Source organism: Caenorhabditis briggsae (assembly GCF_000004555.2).
Source record: "Caenorhabditis briggsae complete genome, chrX, whole genome shotgun sequence".
NCBI lineage: Eukaryota > Metazoa > Nematoda > Chromadorea > Rhabditida > Rhabditidae > Caenorhabditis > Caenorhabditis briggsae.
The window spans coordinates 16,879,696-16,904,236 of NC_013491.2; the positions used below are offsets into that span (position 1 = coordinate 16,879,696).

Below are 24,541 nucleotides of genomic sequence, written 5' to 3' on the forward strand. Positions count from 1 at the left end.
CGTTTTATACAGGGTAATGTGAGCAAAAATTGGGACTTGAAGCATTCAGAAAACTGGATTTTTTGAGAATTCACAAAAGTCAAGTTTCAGGTTTCCGAAGCTACCGTAAAAACTCTATTAGATAGCCACCCCTAATTGAATGCCAGCCTCTAATATAGTGCCATCCTAGAGCACCTCCAAACAATAGAGTGCCAGCCACTAATATAACGGCACTGCGGATTTGATACCACTGTAGTAAAAGATGAAGAATAACACAAAAATTGTTTTCTGGTTTTCTAGCCTTTTTCAAGCTTAAAAGAGGTACTGGATTTATCAAAAATGTTTCAGTATAATATCAGACTCCGAAAGTCTTAAAAAATAGAAAAATAAGGAAAACCCCGAAAGTCATAAAAGAATTGAAAATTGAGTCTTTTTGTGATGAGTTTCAGTAGAACTTGGCTCCAAACAATAAAGTGCCAGCCTCTAATTAAATGCCACCCCCTAATACAGTGCCACCCCAGACCACCCTTGAACAATAGAGTGCCATGGCTATCTAATAGAGTTTTTACAATATATTAGTTTTCATATAAGCATGAGCATTTTCAAACATAATTTTTCAGTGATCTGGCATTATAAAAATCAACAAAAAAAATAGTCAAAGCGGGACTCCGACCAAAGCTTTTTATTGCAGTAAAATTTGTAAAAACATGTATATTTACATAAAAATCAGGAAAAAAAATCCAAAAAATTATTACATTCAATTCCTCCAAAATTTCTCCAAAAAGCGAAAAAATCTACATTCTGGTCCAATTCCAAAAAGTTCTAGCAGGTTCTATTTTTTTAACTCCCGCGGAAACTAACAGTTTCAGACCACCTTTAGAAGACTGTCAGGAACGCTAAACGGAGTTTTCAGTTTTGGCGGCAGTTCGAAAAAAACCGGAACTTTCTGAAAGTTCCCATTCTTTTCTACACACTTTGATGCAATAAATTTTTTGGTTTGAGTCTCCCTTTATAAACAAAAAAATAAAGTTGCAGGAAAAAAACCTTCGGAAAAAATATCAGAAAAATTTGGATGGAGTTCTTCTAACCATGCAAACAATGTTCTACCACAACAACGGAATTAATTTGCGCTATATAGAATATGTCCGATAACAAACACCTGTCAACAGTAATAAACCAATTACATCAGACTGCTACCATAATTTGGATACCATAAATAGAGATTTACTGGTGCTACTTTGTCTTTGGAGTACTTACGTCTCTCTGGCGGTGGGCAGAACCGAGGTGGTGGGATCCCCTTTTTAGATCCAAACATAGCGTGTGAACAAGACAACGATCTCGGTCGAATGGCAATATTCTGGAATAAATTTCTTCAATATAATACCAAAACTTTTGAAAATAAGACAATTATCATTATGTACTTTAAAAACCATCAAGCATCAGTTTACTCCAGAACTGGTGTCTTTCATTCTACGTATACCTACGGCACCGTCTTATGATTTTGTACTTTTAACTAGAATTGTCATTGTTTTCAAAAAAAACAGAACTGAAGACAAAGTACTATGAATCCTAATTTTTTGAAAATTAATGTATTGAAATTCTTCGCTGTAATGAACATGTGGATGTTCTTCTAAAAATTATCATGAAAATCACGCAGAAAATCAACAATTGAAAATGATAAAATAGAAATTATTGGAAAAACGAAAAGCAGAAATATTCTTCTTGGTTTTCACTGTTCTAGAAAAAACGAAATAGAACAGTGTATGAGAAACATGAAATAGTAAGAATCCATCATCAAAACCGATTCCAATTTTTTTTCATCATAAAACGGAAAAGAAACGCACGAGATCGTCACATTTTTGAGAGGAACAAAACGATCACTTCGCAATATATTCTTTTTTATGATGAAATTGAAGAAGCAAAAAAAAATTTAATAACGCTTGAGAACTGTGAGAAAATCAAAACTAACGACGTCATTTTTGGAAGGGTTTTGCAAACACATAAATCTGTGAAACGTTTCAATAAGAGGGGGATGAATTAGTCTTTTAAAATAAATTTACTCACCATTTTTGTAGTTGTTGGTTGAAAAAAAAATACACGGAGAATTAAATGTTGCAAGTCTGAAAAGAAAAATCTTGTGAGTGTTGCTAGACAAAACGTCGAAAAATTTTAGAATGGAGACGTGGATGTTGAAGGTTTGTGACAGGTAGCCAAGGTTCCAGAGCACTTCAGAAAAAATCACTTTGGGAAAAAATAAAACTTAAAAAACTGAAAAAAAAAACAATTCATGCTATACCAAATCAGAAAAGTGTTGTTACCTGAAACATGAACACTCAGGCCTGAATTCGAAAATAGTCAGGACTTGAAAAATGAAGTCGGGTCGGAAATTTTCAGGCCCAAGCTCACTGGAACCTTGTTTTTCACATTTGAAAAAACTTCTGAAATTCCAGATATTTTTCCGAATTATTTTGTAAACAATTTTTTTAACAACACTCTGTTTGTTGAAAACTTTTTATTTTGCAAAATTTTTGTTATTATTTTTCATTGACCTCAAAAAAATGTTGAAAAAAATGAGAATTAAAAAACACTAAAAAATGGACCCGAATAGGTCGGGCTGGGCTGAGAAAATTCTGAAAAAAAAAATCAAAATTTTAGGGAATTGGACTCATTTTTTCCAATAATCATATGCACTGTTTGATTACCTCAAATCATTTTTATCTTGTAATGAAAATTTTTCAAATTCCACTACCGTTTTCGCAATCAAAATTTTCAGAACTTTTTCCTTTTTTCTGTCCACCATTACTATGGATACTGGTTTCATTTTCTCTTCCCACCCTTCCTTCCTACAAGTGCACCAAGATTTGGAAGGAGCCACAAGTGGTCGTAAAGAAGAAAGAAGCAGAAGAGTCTCAATTTCTTCTAATGGATAACAAACAGTTAGTTGATGATGGGGTGTGAAAATCCCTCCTCCCTTCATCTAAACTCGTGATGACACTTCTCAAATATCAGAGCCTCTTCCGGAAAACTTTTCTCAAATTAGTGATCCCATTAAACTTCAATGCAATCTGCCCAAATTACTACTTCCATTCCTCTTCTACCAAATGAGACGGTATTACCTACTCAGCCACAAAATGTAGAGTTCAAAAATTCGCTGTCGTCACGGATTAACTTATTCGAGGGCTTCGATCAGTCATTTTCTGAACTTGCTAATCCGTATCAACCGGCTATGCCGTTGATGCAGCGGGATACTCTTTTGGGTGCAAATTCATACTACAGTAAGTCATAGTTTCTAGTCTGTTAATATGAACGCTTGTTTTCCGATTCAACTGCCCATAACCCAAGAACATATGATCAAAGTCATGGACATGGTGCTAATAATGAAACTATCCATTTGAGATCTCAACAACAAAAAAGGAAACCCAGAGTACTGTTCACCCAGAACCAGGTTAAAAAAGGATTTTGAGATTTTTTCAAAAGAGGACGCCTATATGGCTTTTTAGGTCAACGAATTGGAAGAACGATTCAAAAAGCAACGCTATGTCACGGCGACTGAACGCGAAGAATTGGCTCAGTGTCTCGGTCTGACTGCCACACAGGTTTGCTAAATTTCTGCAAACTTTTTTTCGAATCTTTACTTTCAAGGTCAAAATCTGGTTCCAAAATCGTCGTTACAAATGCAAACGGCTTGCTCAGGATCGAACATTGCAATTGACTCAGATTCCATTCAATCCTGTAAATAGTTGGGATACAGTAGCTGTCAATAAGATATTCAAAAACGTATTTTTCTGTTTTTTTTCCCATTTTGACCATTTCCAAGAGTCTGGAGCTGGCTGTCCAGTGTCGGATCAATTTGAAATTTTTGGAGGGTGTAACACAGACCGAGATTGAAAGCTATGCATTCACAGAATTTTCGGAGGATTTCTAGTTTTTTTCGGTTTATGAAAGACACCTCTAGTTTTTGTACTGAAAAAAAAAGAAAACTGTGCCTATTAAAAATCGATGAATAGCTGAAAAGTTATGTTTTCTAAAAATTCTGTGAATTAAAAGTTTTCAATCGGGATCTGTTTCATTCTTTCAAAAATAATCAAAGTGATCCGAAACTTGACAGCCGAGCTTCAGACTTCTGAAAATGTCAAAATGGCTGAAAAATACATTTTTGTATATTATTGATGTCTATTTCCAATGCGCGTTGCGGCCGAAAATCGATTATTATATTATTTATGGGCCCATAATTGGCTGTTTTTATAATGCGATTTTTAATAAAATTTCGGCCGCAATGTGCGTTGAAAATAGACAATAGCAACATATTTTTGACCAGTACTGTAATTGAGCTATGTTTGATTGTAGTAGAACAACGTCCAGATAAATTAACCCAAAGATCACAAGCTAATTTTTAGAATACTGCTGTTACAGAGCCAAAAATTGTAGTAAACCGCAGTGAATATTAGTGACATTTAAAGGGGGGCTCCGACCAAAAATTTTTATTGCCTTAAAATGTTTCAAAAAATATGTATTTCTATAATATTATTGCGAAAAAATTCAAAGAAAATCCTAAATCCCCGAAAAACGGCGTTGAATAATAATAGGATTTGAATTCCCGCTCAGTGAGAAACCTAGGCCACGGCATCAGCGCCTTTCTGAAATGGAAATTTTTTTTTCCGGATTTTTTTCGGTTTTCTTGTCCGGCAGAAAGAAAACGTAAAAACCACTGTCGGCCACTTGAAAAAACGGCTATCAGGCTCCGTGGCCGAGGTTTCTCACTGCGCGGAAATTCAAATCCTCGTCCCTCCTAGCAACTTTTTTTGAAATTTTTTCGCTTTTAACGGCATTTTTCGGGGATTTCGGATTTTTTTCGAATTTTCTCGTGATAATATTGGGAAAATAGACAACGTTGCGAACATTTTAATGCAATAAAAATTTTTGGTCGGAGTTCTCCTTTAACAAACAATACTTTTAATAGGGATGTTGTTGATTTAACACGTTCTACTCCAATTATCACATGAATTATATAAACACTGTATAATTTTCTTTAACTGGTAAGATTCTTCTTATTTTCAGATGTTTGCTTCAGCGTTTCCATTTGGCATCAACAGTTTCGGAAGTGTCCCTTCATCCAGTTCTTAATTTATTCAAAAATATGCTTTCTATCTCTCAAACTTGACTCTCAAACAATCCGAATGAGGATGTTTTATTTGAGTATTTATGTCAGCTTTGGTGAGATAGAATAAGAGATTTAGTCTAAAGAAACTATAGTTAGTCTCCTTCATTTCTACTGTTAATCAGAATTCATAAATTGTTCCCTTTTTTAATGTATTGTTAATGATATTCGTTACCTCTCCTAATTATACGGTCTCTCTCTCTCTCTCTCTCTCTCTCTCTCTCTCTCTCTCTCTCTCTCTCTCTCTCTCTCTCTCTCTCTCTCTCAGAATAAATCTATCTAAAGTCAGAATAAATCTATCTAAAGAAAATTCTTTTTCTTTATAATTTATTTGAATGCGAATCATACCACTAAACCAATAAAAATAGTTATCGCCAGTTCTTCTGATTTTCATTCTTCGCTTTTCTTATTCTTCTAAATTTTTAAGTCAAAAGTTTTCAATATTCATAAAACTTTATCACAAGACCTGTCTACCGGCCCTCAACCCTTTGTACCTCATGTCCGACTTCTTTTTTTTGTTCTTGTAACATTTTATGACTTGTTGAAGTACACTTGAACTTCGCTGAACGTTTTTGTTCTGGTGATCATGGACGAATTAGCGTTAACCTACTCACCACAAGGGCAAAATGCGCGGAAAAAAGTTTTAATGGGTTAGGTTGACCCTCATAAGTTTAAGTGATGTGTTTTTTAAACTAGAAATAAAATGTGGGGATGTATCTGAAATCTTGTTGAGTCTTGGAAATTAAAAAATCTGCACTTTCAGTTTTTGAGTGGATTTTCAGTTATCTTGTATTCGTTATCTTCCCGTTTGCTAGATTAAATCTTCATTTCTCAAGTCAAGTTTAATAAAAATAGAAACCCATGCTGTAATGTTAGAATTTTCTCGCTGATGTGAGCTCCGCAATTTTTCAGCACATTTTTATATTTTTAAATTTTTTCCAGTTGAAAAAAGCCAAGATTTATTTTTCCTATTATTTTTTACTACTTTTTTTCTTTGCCCAACTGTATTTGTGTTATGAAAGCGTCAAAAAATAGGCGGGGGAACCGACAACAGGAGGAGTACCGGGCAGACATACGCAAATAAAGATGAATTTAGGATGTTTTGTTCTCAAACATAGCTAACATTTGCAAACAGCAGTATCAGGAGTTTTCTAAACACTAGAAAAGTAGATTTTGTAGTTTCGAAGTTTTATTCTTGGTGAAGTCATCAATTGTCCCCTCCCAGTCCCCGCCTAGTTCTTATCGTGTCTGTAACTCCACATGCCCCACCCAGATGACATATTGAATTTGAAATAACCCCGACTTTATGTTTTTGTTCCGGCTGTGTTCTTTTTGGCTTTTAATCATTTCGAATGATCACACGCATTTTTATCTGAAAAAGATTTTATGTTTCAATTGCATTTTTATGTATTGTTTCGTGCACAAAATGTTAATTATCAGATATTTTACCTATTCGAAAAGCGAATTTATAAACTGGATTCACCTCGTTCATATTCCATAATAAATACCACAAAACCTCTGATTGAAGCCCACTCAACATTGAGCAATTATCTTGATTCCTGCAAAAGACATTGAAAAGTTATCAATTTACAAGTTACTTACTATCATACCCCCATGATTTCATCAGTTGACAGATTTTTGACATCTCTCATAGGAACCGAGACAATTGAGCTCAAAGTTGACTCATGGATCGTTTAAATTTGAAAATTTTATTAGTAAAATTTTTCTAGATGATACAAACGATACCATGGGGAGCAGTAGTCATATCCGGATGCATGATTGTTTATGTAATATTTCTTGGATTCGCTAGCTATTCTCCCAGCTTTGAAAACAAAAACTTCTATGGAGAGTACCCAGCGATTGCTGGAAACCTTCCTAGTATCTACAGAGGGATGCGAAGTGATGATTCTAATCTCAATTCTTCTATTTCAACAGTTTCTTATGATCCATGGGATCTGTGTGATCTTCCGAAATATGACGTCTGGGATGAAGAGATCATACTTGTAAGTTTTTTTTCTGTAAATTTTTTGTTCTTAAATTGCGTTTTTTTCATTTACAGTACGTAAATCCAAATAAAGATCCACTGAAGGATTGTGACAGGACGTTCAAACCATTCACAGAGCTCAAGAATTCATCGTGGAGAGTAGTTAGCCTTAATAAAAACTTGGAGTGTAAGACGAGGTGAGTTTTTAGAAAAATTATAGAGTACATAATAAGAAGATGTACAAAAACTGCAATTGGTAATTTCTGCCATTTTCGAAAATCTAGAGCTCGGTTGTCGAGTTTCCAATAATTTTGTAATTTTTTGAGGTTGTAAAACAGACCTAGAATGAAACCTTTGCATTTGCAGAATTTTTAGAAAATTACTAGGTTTTCAGATATTTGTCGATTTTTGAAAGACACCCCTACACGGCCCGTTTTTGTACTGAAAACGTGAAGAAACAGGTGTCTTCCCGACAATGGCAAATGACAGAATAATTAGGAATTTCAAAGATTCTGTGATTGCAAAGTTTTTGATCTAGGTCTGTTTTCAAAGTGATTGGAAACTTGACAGCCGAGCTCCAGACTCTTTAAAATGACCGAGAATCAACTGAAAAATACATTTCTGTATTTATTGACTTGTACGAATCTCTTTTGACATGAAAAAATCGATAGTGAAAATTTTCTCCAGATGTCACAGGAGGAAAAGTGAGCGACAAAACGAAATCAGCAAGTGGAACTTCACTCAAGGTCCCGTGGACTGTGAATTCTTGGAAGCTGTTTGTTCAGAAAATAAAGAAGATGTATATGGATATTTGCATTCTCAAGTGATTCCAAAGTGAGTTTTGATCGTTTTGTTGAATGTTCAGAACTTTACGATGACGTTGAATGAGATTAGTAGTTTAGGCCTCCGATCGAAAAACCAAAAATTGACACGGCTGGTTTGATGCAATTTGATGTTTTTGTGATCTTGCTAGATTCGTTGTCCTATTCACAAGGAAAAAGGTAAGGGGTTTGGAAATAAACATCCACTAATAGATTTTGATACAGGTCCCTTCCAAGAACCCTATCATATTTCACTAATCACATGGACGGTGTCATATTTCCATACATGAACAAAATTGGGGAGAACAGCCGGCCAAATGGTATTCCTATTTGGTTTGGTGGGTGTTGCATATTTTTTGAAATCAAATTTCCTTATTTCAGGCAAGTCATTAGAAAAAATCGATAGGAGTCTGTTTGATGAAGAAGTTATCCCTCCGGATTGGTCTCATAAGTATTTCTGCAAAACGTTCAAGGATAATGAGACAAATATCTTCAGCGAGTTCCATGATTATGGATATAGGGTAAGAGAGCTATTCTGAGTTCCCAAAAATTCTGTTTTTTCCAGACACTTCTCGCTGAAGATTGGGCTGAGGGTACAATGAATTGGCCAAACTGTGTGGGCTTTGATAAACCACCAATCGACCATTTTATGAGGTAACCAAAATAATATATTTATTTTTTTGGAACCAAATCCTGCAGACCATTCCAAAATGCATATGAACGCAAAGGCCAAGGTGCGCCAATCACACAAAAACATTTGAAAGGAGGCAAACTGTGTAGGCAAACACACAACACACTATTGGATTATATGGGACAATTTATAAATGCATATCCAGGTAGGACTGTTTATTATTCAGCATCAAAAAATAAATACTAATAAATACTGTTTGCTTTCAGACCAAAAAAAATTTGGCTGGGTTTGGGCTATTGATCTCGGACATAATTCAGAGAATGGTTTCACACATGCTGACAAGGACTTTCATAACTTTTTGATAGAACACAGAAAGAAGGTATCCTTCAGAAAAATATATCACAAACAGAAACAACTACTTCCAGCTAGACAACTCATTTGTATTTCTCCTCGGAGACCACGGGCTAAGATTTGGAGGAGTACGAAACACTTTTGTGGGAGCACTGGATGTTAATAACCCATTTACCGCAATTTCAATACCCAAAGTTTTGAGAAACACTACAAATATCCTAGAGTATGTAGCAGAAAATGCAAAGAATATTCAAAGTCATTATGATACAAGAGCAACTATTTTGGATATTATGAAGGTATGTTGATCTGTCTATACATATTATACATAGTCCCTACCAGTGAAAATTCGCGGCTACGCCGCGATTTCCACTGGCTTCAGTTTAAATTCAAAAAGTTCCAATTATCATTTTATTTTTTGAAAATTTATTAGTAGAACAATTGATTAGAAGAACAATTCTAAAACCATCAAAAAGGGAAAATTCAGATCAACAGTTTAATTCCTAGAAAAGGATAGTTATGAAAAATGGCTATGGGTTGAAAAATTTAAGCTAGAAATGGAGCTACAGGATTTTTATGTAAACAATGTTATGCATTACTTTTTCTGGAGCCCAAACTCTGATTCCATCCTTAGTTCTTGTTCTTGTCAATGCAACATATAGCTGTCCATGAGCAAAAATCGGAGCGTCCAGAAGCAGTCCGATACGATCGAATGTTTGGCCTTGAGCCTTATTGACGGTCATAGCAAAGGCAGGTCTTACTGGGAACTGACGTCTTTGGAGCACGAATGGAATCCCCGAATTGAATGATAGTTTGATTCTTGGAATCAAAACGTCTCCACCTTCATTTGGTCCCGAAATAAAAGCGCATCTGAGAACCCGCTCTCCCATTTCTCGAACAACAATCGTGTACCATTGCACAGTCCGTTTCGAACTTCAAGGTTTCGGAGGAGCATGACCAATGCACCAACTTTCAGCTCCAATTTGTGTGGTGGTAATCCTGATGGAGTCATTTTATTCAAAAATTCTGTTGGAAAGTTGGCAGCATCAGAGTGACTATTTTGGTTGTCTCCGACCTCATCAACACTGAAATACGTCTTCATCTCTCCTAGAACCATTTCCATCACTTTTTGATTCATTTGAAGTGCTTGTTGGTTGGTTGGAGAGAGAATGGCCACTTTGGAGATTTCAGAAACATTAGACCCGTTTCGAAGTAAAGATCCAAAGATTTCCTCGGCCAAATCTCCATCGCATCTGAGATCTTCTGGAACTTCCATGACTCCGGTCCCCTCTTCTCCTTTCAGACCATCGCCAACCCCATGAAGGAAACTGAAAAAATCAGATTGAAAATTATAAATTAAATATCTAATTTTTTACCTTTTCCATTCTTCATCAGCATTTTGGGCACGCATGTTGGTCTTCAAATGGTAGACTTGTAAAAGTGGCCAAAGATGAGATCTTTTGATGGAAATTTGCTCATCTCTTCCTTTTCTCTTCCATGAGGCAATAGAGATGCAGCGATCCCAATCCACGCAATTGGGATGATTTTCAGATGCATACCTTGGAGGATGTTGATGAGAGTAAGGTATACATATGTTTTGCCGCTTCCTCCTGGTCCATCCACGTAAATAAGACCTCCTCCACTTTTCACAGCATCCAAAACTGCCTTCACAACTTCTTCTTGTTCTGCTACCAACGTTGATCTCATCCTATCTCCTTCTTTTGAGCAGTAATCAAAATCAATGACGTTGTCTGGAATGATTCTCTCGTATCCAAGGCTCATCCATTTATCCAGCTTTTCTCTCATAGCATTCATTCTATCAATAAGATCATTATAAGCAAGAGCTTCGGCTTTTTCTTTTGGGAAGTGCTTGTATAAAAAGTCTTCTGAGAAGTCATCCACAAATCTGAAAAATGTTGATTTTCAAAATAGAAATTTTTTTAAATTTCTCACCTGTACCATAACTCTTCAGCATTATGAATTTCCCCAAACATCAGCAGAGTCACGAAGAATCTTTTCAGTTGTGGTGCAGAATGAAATGACGCTGCTTCTTCCAACGACTTTTCATAGAAAATGTCCTCAGTCAAGTATCCGGCAGCTTTAGCAGCATCCACAAATTTCTCATAAAAGACACCTCCAACGGTTTGTAAATCTTCATAAGATTTGGCATCAGTTACGTTTAGGAACATGACTCTCAATGCGAATCTTTCCTGATCTCTCGGAGACACGAAATGCATTCTTCCGATCGATCGTGTAGCATTTTTTCTAAGAGTCCATTTTCCTTTGGTGAATTGGAAATGTTCTGGCATCTCAACATAATAGATACCTCGGCAGTCCACAACGTCTTCTGGAATCATTCCAGTCGATTCAAGCTCATCATATCATCTTTTGTTTGCAGCAAACCACGCTGTTAATGTTGTTTCTCGGAGCTGTCCTTTCTCTGCTGCATCTTTTTCTTCTCCTTCTTTATAAACGACTCCTTGGGCATTCTTCAGATGCTCTTTGAGCTGCATAACTGGGGTGCTTCTGTCGGACATTCGGAAGTCGAAGATGCCAAAGAGACTCTGGAGCACAGACGTATCGACCATCCAAGTAGCTGTTGTGCTCGACTCCATTTTTATCAGTGTAGATGCGGATAGCAGCTCGATATGTACCTTTGTAAAGATATTTGTAAAGTGTTAACTGCTCCGACGTTCCCACAAATTTCCAAATTCGCATGACTTCTGAACTTTCTGGAGAGGTACTTGTTGTATGGGACCACACTTCTATTGTCCAGTTTAACAACTCCAGAATTTTTCGTTTGTCTAGAAATGTCTAGAAAGCTCTGGAATTTTCTAGAATTTTCTGGAATTTTCTAGAATGTTCTGGAATTTTCGAGAAAGTTCTGGAATTTTCTAGAATGTTCTGGAATTTTCGAGAATGTTCTGGAACTTGCGAGAATTTTCTGGAATTTTCGAGAAAGTTCTGGAATTTTCTAGAATTTTCTGGAATTTTCTAGAATGTTCTGGAATTTTCGAGAAAGTTCTGGAATTTTCGAGATTGTTCTGGAATTTGCGAGAATTTTCTGTAATTTTCGAGAATGTTTTGGAATTTTCTAGAATGTTCTGGAATTTTCTAGAATGTTCTGGAATTTTCGAGATTGTTCTGGAATTTTCGAGAAAGTTCTGGAATTTTCGAGATTGTTCTGGAATTTGCGAGAATTTTCTGTAATTTTCGAGAATGTTTTGGAATTTTCTAGAATGTTCTGGAATTTTCTAGAATGTTCTGGAATTTTCGAGAAAGTTCTGGAATTTTCGAGATTGTTCTGGAATTTGCGAGAATTTTCTGTAATTTTCGAGAATGTTTTGGAATTTTCTAGAATGTTCTGGAATTTTCTAGAATGTTCTGGAATTTTCTAGAATGTTCTGGAATTTTCTAGAATTTTCTGGAATGATGTAGAGCTTTCGAGAGTATTATAAACTGTCCTGTAATTTTCAAGAATGTTTTGCAGTCGAAAAAAAAACACGGCAACCAAATTTACAGTAAATCACAGAATTTGAGTTAATCACGAAAAAAATGTTACAAAAAATTTTTGTTGCGAATCTTTCAGCTCAATTTTTTGTGGGCAGCACATAGATAGGCCTGAAAACCGTTTTTGAGAATTCCCTGAAGTTTTAGTGAGTTTCAACATAATTTTGAAATTTTCGATTCTCAACCCTATAGGTTCCCGATTAGCTAGAAGGCCCAGGACACCATAGACATGAAGCGCTCGGTAGTCCATGGCTACATACCACACACCATTATAGGAGTCCCATGCCCTTTGGAGTTATTCAAGTAAATGTCCGAGACGGACACACACACACACACACACACACACACACACACACACACACACACACACACACACACACACACACACACACACACACACACAGAAAAGTTTCCTTAGTAAGAAGTAGATTATATTTATACATTTATACATAGTCGCGGTCAATAAGATACACAAAAATGTATTTCGCAGTTGATTCTGGGCCATTTTGACCATTTTCAGGAGTCTGGAGCCCAGCTGTCCAGTTTCCGATGACGTTGAAATATTTCAAGAGTGGAAAACAGACATAGATTGAAAACTTTGCATTCACAGATTTGTTTGCAATTTCTTAGTTTTCAAATATCTTCTGATTTCTAAAAGTTACCTCTTTTCACGTTTTCAATACAAAAACGGGTTATTCAGAAATCGGAAAATATCTGAAAAACTTGGAATTCAAAATAATTTCTGTGAATGCAAAGTTTTCAATCTAGGGCAATCTAGGTTTTCTAGGTCCAATCTAGGTCTCCATCCAAAATTTTCAAAGTGATCTTGATATGTTGAGGAGCTCTAGACTCCTGAAAATGGTCAAAATGAGCGGAAACCAACTGTTTTTCTATATTTATATTGATCGGTACTAGTGTGGTTTTTTTCATTCGTTTCTAGCTGTTTTTAAAAAATTAGAGCTTGGTGGGCCTAAATTTTTCATATTAGGAAAAAACAGAAATTCCAGATTCTTTATCGAAATTTTAAAACCTTTCTCGAAAAAAGTTTGTTTTTAACGAAAATCCGTTACATACTTGCAAATGTTCTGTGTGGCAAAAGTTTTTCATATTTTCAAATTGACTTCTTAGTTTTTTTTTTTGATAATTCAGGTAAAATATTACTGGAAACCCGGCATGAAACGACCAGAAAAAAACACTAAAAATGCTCGGCCCGGCTCACTGCAATTATGATATACACTATTTGAATACGCCTTTAAAATACTTATTTCTGAAACCGCAGACAGCATTATTGATAACAATCACAATCTATCAGCCCAAGAGTTTGTAGTTTAGATGCACCAAATCATTCACACAGACATTTCGGACTTTTCTATATTGCACATTTTTCAAACAATTAAAATAATAAGATCATTTTCAGTACCAATCGGCAAAAAGCTTCACGGAGACCGAAGCTCGTCAATTTCCTGAAGAGAAAGGATATTCATATATTCGAAAACAACCGTCAACGCCTCGAAACTGTCGAAATATGCCGATCCCTCTAGAATACTGTATATGTCAATTTAAGAAGTCTAAAGTTCCGCGGTAAGCTTCTTTTCTCACAATGACATTTTTACATTTATTGTTATCAGCAATACGAAAACAGCCAAGGAGATAGGCAAGGCATTAGCGTTTGCGGTTAACACCCAAATTGAAGATGGAAACTTTACTGGTAATTGTATCAAAATGGAATGGGAGAAGGTAAATATTATCAGGAGCAAGTTGGTGCATTAAATATTCTTCTTTTTCAGACACTGTCTTTAGAAATGTATGATCATCAGTTTAAAGGAGCCACTTTGTATACGGTTACAGCACAAATGAAAGAACCGAGCAAGGCCGAATTCAAGGTATAAATTAAGTTATACAGTTTGATAAGGAATTTCGTATTTTCTTCAGAGCAATGTTAAAATTGTGGACGGAAAAATCAAAGTGTTGGGTATGGTGGAACGGAGTAACAGATATGGCAAGACTGCTGATTGCATAAAGTCGGAGTACCATCGACCGTATTGTTATTGTAAAAATCAGAATGGTTAAAAATGAGAATTCCAATTCTGAAATAAGGACAAAAAACGTGTACACCTATTCGGCAATTTTTAGGCGAAATGGTCAAATTTGCTTTATAATTATTATTTGTTGATTATGTAAACGGGCTTTAAATGAATAATTTCTTATAGTTTTGATAAATTGAAAAGAAAACTATCGGGACAGTGATTTTTAGAGTTCGAAAAGTACAGTACCAGCTCAAACACTATTCATGAGAAAATAGGAAAGAACAACTTTTGTGACCAAGTACATAGACGTGTAAAATATTTGAGTAGATGTTCACCACTTCTATTGGTTCTTTCGTAGTATCTTCAGTAATTAATTTCCTGTTTTTATAGTAAATGATTGATGAAGAACAGAGAAAAACGTTTTGTGTTCTTCCAAAGCCAGTGACGCTTCTCACAATGGCTGATAGCTACCTCTCTTGGGTTTCTCTCTCCCACGCAATAGCGATTTTTGGATTTCTCTCCTCCATAATTGCTGGCTCCATTTTAATATCTCTCAACTTATTTTATGTTAAGAAAGTTTTCGGGAGTTATAAGTATTTGGTGATAATTTTCACATGCTTGGGAATGGTTTTTGCTACATTGGAAGTAGTTTTCTTTCCGGTACGGTAGCTTGAAACTGAAGTCATTCTCTCCAGTTTCTTTTCCAGAATATGCATTCTTTCAATTCTGCTACCCTGTATTTTACATTGAGTCCACTATTTGGGTTGAGCACTAATATGCTGTCCGCTTCCCTCGGTTTGTTTTTTCGTAATTCTACAAGGTCTGGAAAGATTCAATTAAGTTATTTACACGGGATTCTATTCTGCTACAATTTGCCTGATTGCAATACAATTTATGTACAGATATTGGGCAGTTTTTGAGTAAGAAATGATAGAATTCTGATAAAACTACTAGTTGTTTTTAGTGAAAACAAACTAATATTTTTCGAAGGATGGAGAAGTTTAACTTGGGTTGCTTATGTTCTATACTTTGGAGCACAATGGGCAATTGGAGCTTATAACTTTGTCAAAACTGATGAAGTTGCGAAAAACTATTTTCGGGAAGAGATGATTTTACGTTACAATGTCTGTGTTGACAATCTATCATCTCTGGCAATGGTTGCATTCGATCCTTCTAGTGGTGACATCCGATGGTGGAACCTGATGACGGTTGTGAATATGTCTTTTATAATGGCTATTCAGTATGCAATAATGATCCATTGTGGTTACTCAATGTTTACGAAAATGGAGGAAAAACTTCAGAATTTCTCTACAATGCACAAAAATCATCACAAACAACTCTTCAAAACTTTAATGCTTCAGGTTAGATTGACATGTGTCTATTTCTGTGATTTTTCTAATCCATTTTCGTTTCAGATAACAGTGCCTTCAATATTCCTATTCATACCTCTCTCCTTCATTATTTATATTCCATTACTTGAAATACAGTTGAGCCTACCAACCGGTGTTCTATTATCAGGCTTCAGCTTATACCCAGCTGCAGATTCAATCATGGTCATGTACATTGTAGCTGAATACAGGAACACGCTTAAAAGTCGTTGTTTTAAAGTCAAAATAACAATGATCGGAATATTTTACAGAAATACTGAACACCTTGCGGAAATCCGTGTGCTTATGCAAAGCTAACCGCGTTGAACAACACGGAAACCAGACGACAGGAACGTTTTGAAACTATTTTTGAAGTTACTTATAATCAATGAAGCCTGAAAATTAACTCATGAAACGTTTTTCATCGTTCATTCAGATGCTCTTTCATCCATCATAGCTGGTTCAACCAATCAGCCCGTCAACTCAAAAGTTTGCTTATTAGGAACATCGCAACTGCAACGAGCCGTGTTCAGTGAAGTCATGGCTATCGTGCCATTTGCATGTGTAAATTCGGCAAGCGACACAAATCGAGCCACCGTGGCTCAGCCGGAATTGGCGCGGCATCTCCAACAACGGGCCAACTACTCAAGAGGCAAATTCAACTACTCAAGAGGCCTACACGATAAGGATTTCGAGGATTTGTTTTTTATGTCTCCCGACCTTTAAAATTCACAAAATTACAGTACTATGATAATTTGGATGAATTTCGTGGAAAGCTCTGAAAGAACAACTTTTGTGACGAACATAAAGAATCTGAGCGGATGTGTTCCACTTTCATTTGTTTTTCCGTAGTATGCTCAGTAATTAATTTCCTGTTTTTGAAGATAATTCAAGATAAAGAAGACAATTTTCATGTTTTGGTTTTTTAGCCAGTGACGCTTCTCAAAATTACCGATAGTTACCTCTCTTGGGTTTCTCTCTCCCACGCAATTGCGATTTTTGGATTTCTCTCTTCCATCATTGCTGGCTTCATTTTAACATTTCTGAACGTATTTTGCATTGAAAAAGTTTTCGGAAGCTAAAAGGATATGGTAATCATTTTCACATGCGTGGGAATGGTTTTTGCTACATTGGAAGTAAAATATGCATTCTTTAAATTGTGCTACCATATATTTCACGTTGAGTCGACCATTTGGGTTGAGCACAAATATGATGTCCGTCTCCATCGGTTAGTTTTTTTCAGTGGTTTACTAGGGTTTATATGCTGCTACAATTTGCCTTATCGCTATACAATTCGTGTATCGATATTGGGCAGTTTTCGAGTAAGAACAAACAGAACTTGGATAAAAAACTATTAATTACTGTTTTCAGCGAAAATAAGCTGGAATTTTTCGAAGGATGGAGAAGTTTAATTTGGGTTGCTTATGTTCTATACTTTGGAGCACAATGGGCAATTGGAGCTTATAACTTTGTCAAAACTGATGAAGTTGCGAAAAACTATTTTCGGGAAGAGATGATTTTACGTTACAATGTCTGTGTTGACAGTCTACCATCTCTGGCATTGGTTGCATTCGATCCTTCTAGTGGTGACGTCCGATGGTGGAACCTGATGACAATTGCGAATATGTATTTTATAATGACAATTCAATTTGTGATAATGATCCATAGTGGTTACTCAATGTTTACGAAAATGGAGGAAAAACTTCAGAATTTCTCTACAATGCACAAAAATCATCACAAACAACTCTTCAAAACTTTAATGCTTCAGGTTAGATCGACATGTGGGTGTTTCTGTGATTTGTCTAATCCACTTTCTTTTCAGATAACAGTACCTTCAATAATTTCAGATAACAGTACCTTCAATATTTGAAATAGAGTTGAGCCTGCCAACTGAGGTTCTTTTATCAGGATTCAGCTTATACCCAGCTGCAGATTCAATCATGGTCATGTACATAGTATCTGAGTACAGGAACAAAATTAAACGTGATTGCGATGGACTTGAAGTAACATTGAACGGAAGATTTTACAGAAATACTGCTCGGTTTGTGGAAATTCGTGTGCTTTTGCAAAACGAATCGCGTGGAACACTCAGGAAACCAGACGACAGGGTCGTTGTGACCTGGATATTGAAGTTATGGAAGTTCATCATTAATTCAGACGGTCGTTCATCCTGTATAGTTGGTATAGGCCAATCAGCCCGTCAACTTGAAAAATTACCTTGTTAGAGGCATTTCACCTGCAATCAGTCTTTTTTTCCAAATAATTCATTCCTTGTTTAGTTTTTTTTCTTCACAAATAAATAAATAAATAATATTCCGAATATATACAACTGGGATGGAATCGCATATGAATTGAGATCATGTGATGGGAACTGGATTATTAGAAGAGAAATCACATCAAAAAAAATAATTGTTGAGAAAATCTTTGGACTGCAAGAGAGATCTTAGATGTTAAATTAAAGGAGAGCAGTTTAGACAAGTCTTCTTCCGTTCTTACAATACATTGGTTGGAGGAATGGTTGAGCAAAACAAATTCTGTGATTACGAATCATTTCCATACGACGCAACTCGTGCTCCTTCATTTCCTCGGTCTTCTCAACCTCCAGAACTTCATCGAAGTCGGATTTCTTGTTGTCCTCAAATTCGTAGATGAACTTTTCCAACTGTTTCTCGAGCAATTCCAGATGGTCCGAGCATTTGATGAGCTGAAAATAGAAAATTATGAGAAAACGCTGCCCAGAACTTGTACAAACCGTGTCGTTCTTCTTACGGGTTTGATCAAGGAACGCGTGAACCTTCTGAACCTCGATTTGCTTGAAGAAGTGCATTTCACAGACACGTCGAGCAAGTTCCCGTAGATGCTCATGATAGTCGATCTCGTTGGAGCAGAGAGAAGCGACGTCTTCCATCAACCGATTTCCAGCCTCTTGAGTAAGCTTTGTGTCAGCGCTGAAAAATTTTATAGATTTGGGATTTGGTCTGCTTGCTGAAACTCACTCTAGCTTCTTTTTTGCCACAATTGGCTGATAGAAATCCAGTGCTTTGATCATTTTGGAGAATGGTGCCTCGCCCGAGGAAATCTTCCGAAGTTTGATTGTGGCGTCTTGCATTGGTTTGCTGGCGCCCTCACCCTCCGTATCCGGATAAGACTCGACCAGTTTCATGCGCATCTCAATCAATTCGTCAGCATGAGCATTGAAAGCAGTCCGTTTGAGCTCAAGTGCTTGGTTGATGTAAAACTGATTTGAGTTGTTAGTGGAGTCTGGCAACTCGGTTGGAATGCTAGCCAAAATCTCATCACACTCGCGATGAGCCTCATCGATAGCCGCCTGAATCAAGTCACGACGTCTGACCATTAGTTTTTCCCATTCGCTATTACTGAAAAATGTTATTAAAGACCCAGTCTCTACGGCCACTCACATTTTGATGATTTCCTGGGCGTTCGTTTTAGACAATTCATGATCCTTCTCATTGTGCTCCATTTTTTCAAGAAGCTCGGTAAGGAGATTCTCAATGTTCACAATCTCAGCAGCATAACTTGAGAGAGAAGCAAAATCAAAGTCGTTGGTTTTCTTGCAAAACGCCTTTACTGCCGGGGTGTTCTCCACTGGTGGTGACCCACATTGCTTTGGGTCTTTTCCCGCTTTTCGGCACTGTAACAGTATAAAGATAGACTGAGATTCCTGAATAACAACTCACTTGCTCATCGAACATTTGTTTTCTGTACATGTGGACCACTTTCTTCATATCTGGCTTCTTGAGAAGCATCTCGAGAGTTTGTCGTGGATATCGAGTACACAAGATGTGATCATTCTTGTCTTTCAGAGCTTCGAATTCATCTTGGAACGTCTTGCAGCTAGTTTTGGTGAAGCGAGACAAAGCAGCTGATTTTGCTTGTCGTGAAGACGACTGTCCAGATGTTTCCATTCTGAAAATTAACCAATAAAAAATAGAAAGATATATAAATAAAATATTAAGAAGATCATCTGAAAAGGAGAGTCAAAAATGAATGAGAGAGGTTAAAGATGAGAGAGACAGGAGCACGCGCAGAAAATCGATAAAGCCGCTCGCGTCCGCTTTGCTACGAATACAAATGGCAGATGTGAGGAAACGAGGGAGAGAAGTCTCAAGGTTTTTGCCCCGTGCACACTCTTTTTCACTCTTCTCTTTTCTCTGTCGTCTCCTCGCTGATAGCTGCGGAGGGAAGAGAGTTAGGAGAGAAAAAAGATGTGAGAAGGAAGGACGTCTGCTAGATTAAATCTCAAGAAAATGGAAAGAATGAACTAACGAGAAAAGTTTAAAAGTAACAGTTTGAAATACAGAATCAAAGATATATAAACGTTCGAAACGTCAAATTCAAAACAGTAAACATACGAGATATTCAATTCCCCAAATAATTTATACAACATTCAATGACATTTTTCTTCCGAAAAAAATATTCTGAAAAAATATAAGAGCTCTTGGAGCACATCTGTGAAATGAGAAAATTTGAAATTATCACATCGTGATTGTTTCTGATGAATCATTTTGAAATGATGAAAATACTGTAGCTTTGGACATTAACGGGTTTGCAAATCAATGGACACGGTTAGATTAGTATCAGATACAAAAACATGGTAAGAAGGAATGGTTAGAAAGGTTAGATGCGGATAGTTCACTCATCGAATTCATCATCTGGAAACATTGGTTTCTGCAAGAGCTCGATGACATCATAAAATCTGAATTCATGCACTCTTCGAAATGAGCAGTGTGAGTTCTGAACTGGCCACAAAGATCTTCCATTTCTGCCATACCCGTCATCGCCTAAATTTTTGTTTTCAACAAGAAACGAACATGAGAAGAAAATAATGGCCTACTCAAACCCTCAACTTTGATCTCGGCTATCTCGACTTCTATAAAAGATATAAAAAATTAGCCAACTGATAAAGTATTTATCACAATGCCAATGTTTTTGCAGTTGACAAATTTTTGATATCTTTCACAGAGATCGAGGTAATTGAGCTTAAAGTTGATGACTCAGGCGGGCTTCTATTAGAGTAAATACGGAATCTTACTAAGTCATCTTTCTTGTTGGTTTTTGAGAGTAGAATGAACACGTTTTGGAGCTCAATACGTTTCTGGAACTCGCAGTCGCATGCACGTCTGGCAAGAACAAGTAGTTTTGTGGTGTAGTTGAGTTGATCGGTTGAGAGGACGGTGATATCTTCTACAAGACGGCTTTGGGCAGTTTCAGGAATTGATGCGTCTCTGAAAAGAAATCAAATTGGTTGGGTGAGTTATAGCACCACTCAAAACTAAATATTTTTTTTTTGAAAATTGGGGGAAAAACGACGATGAATGTTAAAGATAACGTTCCGAGCATAATCATTGCCACTTTTACCAACTTTTGAGCAAATTTTACCTCATTGAAATACAATTCTGTGAATGGTATAATTTTTTAAAGTGCTAACTTGAAACTTTCGGCTTCTCGGCTATTTCTACTATTGTACCGCAATTTTGAGTTGTCAACATTCAGTATTTTTTGTTTTCATGTTCAGTTGCTTGAATCAGGCAATTTGAATCATCAACAATCGAATAGCAACCAATTATACTTTAACATCCCCAGTACCGGTTAATAAGAACGTATTTTTCAGTGGATTTCCTGCCATTTTGACAATTTTCAAGAGTCTGGAGCTCGGTTGTCAAGTTTCGGAAGACTTGAAATTTGGAAAGTATAAAACAGACCTAGATTAAGGACTTAGCGTTCGCAGAAGTTTTTGGAAACTCCTACTTTTTTTTTAGGTATTTTCAGGTTTCTAAAGACACCCCTTTAAAGCCTGTTAGTGTATTGAAAACATGTGTCTTTTGAAAACAGATAGAACGTAGAAAAACTAGGATCTTTCGGAAAACTCTGTAAATGCAAAGTTTTTAATCTAGGTTTGTTTTAGACCCTCCAAAACTGTCAAAGTTATCGGAGACTTGACATTCGAGCTCCAGACTCCTTAAAATGACCAAAATCAACTGAAAAAAAGCGTTTTTGAACATCTTAATGACCGGTACTGTAGCTTGTGTATCCTTTTCAGCTACCGATTCAACTCACTTGCAGGCATGAATCGGCCTCAATGAGAAAAATTGGCCGACGTGTCCGGTCATAACAGTGTATTCCGGCGTAACGCCTAAAGAAGAGAGCTCACGAAGAACTGGAGCTACTGTTGCCTTTGAAGGCTGGAATTCATCAGAAATATCTGCAGAAATGGATCTGATAGTTGAACGGAATGCATGCGCTCTGAAGAACAGCGATTTGAATGCATTCTGCTTTTGAGTCAGCTTTTGGCCAATGACATTTTTCTCTTCTTCTGACACTTGAAGACGTTTGTAGTCTTCCCATTCTCTACTGATTGTATTCATCATTGCATGCGCTGCGTTGTAGCTCTCATCGAATTGATTTTGAAGAGCTTGTCGAATTTCGTGGAACTCCTTTTGTGATTCGATGCTGCTGAAAGAGAAACATTTATGTGAGGCTAGATTTCTGACTCTTACCTTGTAATCATGAACTTAATCATTTCTCTAACAGTTTCGATGTCTTTCTCGGTTGACACGATTTCATCAATAATCTCAAGCACAAGCTTTTCGACGCGATTGACTTCATTATCGAACGCCGACAAAACTTCAGTGCCAACTTTACCTATGGCCATGCTCAACCTCTCGATGAGTTGAGCTTTCGCCGTGTGTCTTGTCTTTTTGTTCGATTTTCCACCCTGAAGATAACAATCCCAGCGTCTATCAAATAGGAAGTTTTCAACGTCTATCGATTCAGGATGTTACAATTACAGTGCTGGCCAAAATTTTATACCTAAATGACTGTTTCAGTTGAAAAAGGTCAACTTTAGGTGTCTGGAAAAGTGCTTATTACTTGTTTGTTTGTTCTAACATATTCTGGAATTATAAATCAAGTATAGAATTCTAGTATTGTAGTCGACAACTTTTCTCTACAATCACTTTCCAGAAAGATAGGTGGCGTGAAAACGTTTCACTCTTTTTTCACCAATGTCAGTGATTATTTGAAATTTCTGTGGTGTGTTCCGTTTGACATGAGATATCCCTCCAGCTAAAGATTGTACAAAAAAGTTGTCAACTACAAAAATATAGCTCTTTAATTGATTTATGACCTCAAGAAGTTTCGTACCAAAAGACAACCAGTAAATGCTTTTTCAGGAACTAAACATTGACCTTCTCTTCTCAACTTAAATGGTCATTTAGGGATATGATTCTGGATATAAGAAGGAGCGATNTTCAAAATTTTCAATTTTCATTCCAAATCACTTCGATTTCCAAAATTTCTGGGAATTTGGAAATTTTACGTGATTCACAGAAATTGAACGGCAATTTCTGGGATTTTTCACAGAACTCGAACGGTTCGAGTTCTGGGATTTTGGAAATTCACGTGATTTTACTGAAACTTCACAGAAATTTTGGAAATCGAAGTGATTTGGGATGAAAATTGAAAATTTTGAAAATCGCTCCTTCTTATATCTCAAGAACTTGGTAATTTCTATAAACGAATTCTCATTGTATTCTAAACATAATCATGAGTTTTCAACAAATCAACCTGCGAACATGACAATAAGAAATTAGAAGCTACTCGAATATGAATTTGATATGAGAGACGGAAAACGATAGTTAAAAGATTTCAGGTCTATTTCCCTCAATGAGAGCTGATTCCGCGTCCAAAGTTCCCGAATCTAAAATTTCTGGGGCCCTGACAGCAGTCCAAAGTGCCGTTCAGACTACCAGGATGTTCAATTTGCACAGTCAAAACCAGTTCGACCGTACACCTCTGGCGCGTTGAGACCCGCAAAATAAGTATTGCGGATTTTTAGAAATAAAAACCAATCGTTTTAGCCTCGAAAAGTGGTACGAATCTTTGCAGTTCTTGATGAGCTAGAGGGTACGGACGCACTGGTTTCGACTGGGCTTATTGAAAATCCTGGGATACTCGAGACTATTTTGAATTGTTTTTTAACCCCATGAATCTAAGCTTCTGAATCTTTATATGCGACGTAACAGTTTTGTTGTTACTGAAACTCCATGACAAAGCGAGAACATCTGAGTTTCCACATGTTAATTTCCCAGCTCACTTTTCGAAATTTCGGTAGTTATCAATCGCGCATAATATCAATCTGTCTCTTCTATTTAATATCTAGCTAGCAATTTCCTTGTTGCCACGAATTCAATCTACGGCTCAAGATTCCCAAAAAAGTTTGCCGGCGCGGTGGTTGTCAATGGAAACGTGAGAGCTGAGAAGCAACACGATGAAGATCTCGAGATTAAATCAGGAAAAGAGCCTCGTTGAGAGAAAAGCTGAACTGAGAATAGAATCAGATGGATTAAGGGTCGGTGGACTTGAGAAAATATGAAGAAAAAAGAACGGATTAAAAAATTGAGATCTAGAAAAAATCCTAATCCACGGTCATAAATCCCACCAACTCACGTGCTCGATTAAAGCCAAAGCCTTGTAGTGATCCGTCAAAGCCGTGATATCAGGCTTTGAGATTAGGATCTTGTGTGTTGGGATTCCATAACGACGCTCGATCGATTCAAGGTTCTTCCGCTTCATGGTGTCGAGCTCGTACTTGAGAAGTTCGCTGTTATCTTTTCCAGCATTGACTGGTGGAGCTTTGACTGACGTCGTTTGAAACATCCTGTAGGAATAACTAACAGAAAATAAGAAGGAAACA

The 24,541-nt window shown here is 36.6% G+C and overlaps 6 protein-coding genes across 6 annotated transcripts; 4 read left to right on the top strand and 2 right to left on the bottom strand.

Moving 5' to 3' along the window:
* Positions 1–3,037: 3,037 nt before the first annotated feature.
* Cbr-ceh-28 lies at positions 3,038–5,103 on the top strand (the record flags this gene model as incomplete). Its single annotated transcript, XM_045240375.1, has 4 exons — positions 3,038–3,088; positions 3,480–3,575; positions 3,622–3,711; positions 5,038–5,103. The coding sequence occupies 4 exons, from the start codon at positions 3,038–3,040 to the stop codon at positions 5,101–5,103; spliced, it is 303 nt and encodes a 100-aa protein (XP_045092884.1).
* Positions 5,104–6,867: 1,764 nt separating this feature from the next.
* CBG05224 lies at positions 6,868–14,501 on the top strand (the record flags this gene model as incomplete). The annotated part of the gene is made up of 13 exons (XM_045240376.1): positions 6,868–7,140; positions 7,197–7,318; positions 7,809–7,955; positions 8,024–8,122; positions 8,168–8,280; positions 8,324–8,463; positions 8,508–8,556; positions 8,840–8,952; positions 8,999–9,220; positions 13,849–14,012; positions 14,060–14,168; positions 14,219–14,314; positions 14,364–14,501. The coding sequence occupies 13 exons, from the start codon at positions 6,868–6,870 to the stop codon at positions 14,499–14,501; spliced, it is 1,785 nt and encodes a 594-aa protein (XP_045092885.1).
* A 413-nt stretch (positions 14,502–14,914) lies between these two features.
* On the top strand, positions 14,915–16,551 carry Cbr-str-10 (the record flags this gene model as incomplete). The annotated part of the gene is made up of 5 exons (XM_002645500.1): positions 14,915–15,118; positions 15,166–15,278; positions 15,423–15,819; positions 15,874–16,054; positions 16,262–16,551. 5 exons carry the CDS (start codon positions 14,915–14,917, stop codon positions 16,549–16,551), a joined length of 1,185 nt encoding a protein of 394 aa, XP_002645546.1.
* A 994-nt stretch (positions 16,552–17,545) lies between these two features.
* On the top strand, positions 17,546–18,050 carry CBG05227 (the record flags this gene model as incomplete). The annotated part of the gene is made up of 2 exons (XM_002645501.2): positions 17,546–17,593; positions 17,673–18,050. The coding sequence occupies 2 exons, from the start codon at positions 17,546–17,548 to the stop codon at positions 18,048–18,050; spliced, it is 426 nt and encodes a 141-aa protein (XP_002645547.2).
* Positions 18,051–18,295: 245 nt separating this feature from the next.
* Positions 18,296–19,751, bottom strand: CBG28008 (the record flags this gene model as incomplete). The annotated part of the gene is made up of 5 exons (XM_045240377.1): positions 18,296–18,529; positions 18,578–18,773; positions 18,822–19,202; positions 19,245–19,477; positions 19,524–19,751. 5 exons carry the CDS (start codon positions 19,749–19,751, stop codon positions 18,296–18,298), a joined length of 1,272 nt encoding a protein of 423 aa, XP_045098403.1.
* A 727-nt stretch (positions 19,752–20,478) lies between these two features.
* Positions 20,479–24,504, bottom strand: CBG28009 (the record flags this gene model as incomplete). The annotated part of the gene is made up of 5 exons (XM_045240378.1): positions 20,479–20,514; positions 20,879–21,071; positions 21,904–22,299; positions 22,344–22,561; positions 24,295–24,504. 5 exons carry the CDS (start codon positions 24,502–24,504, stop codon positions 20,479–20,481), a joined length of 1,053 nt encoding a protein of 350 aa, XP_045098404.1.
* Between the last annotated feature and the right edge of the window lie 37 nt (positions 24,505–24,541).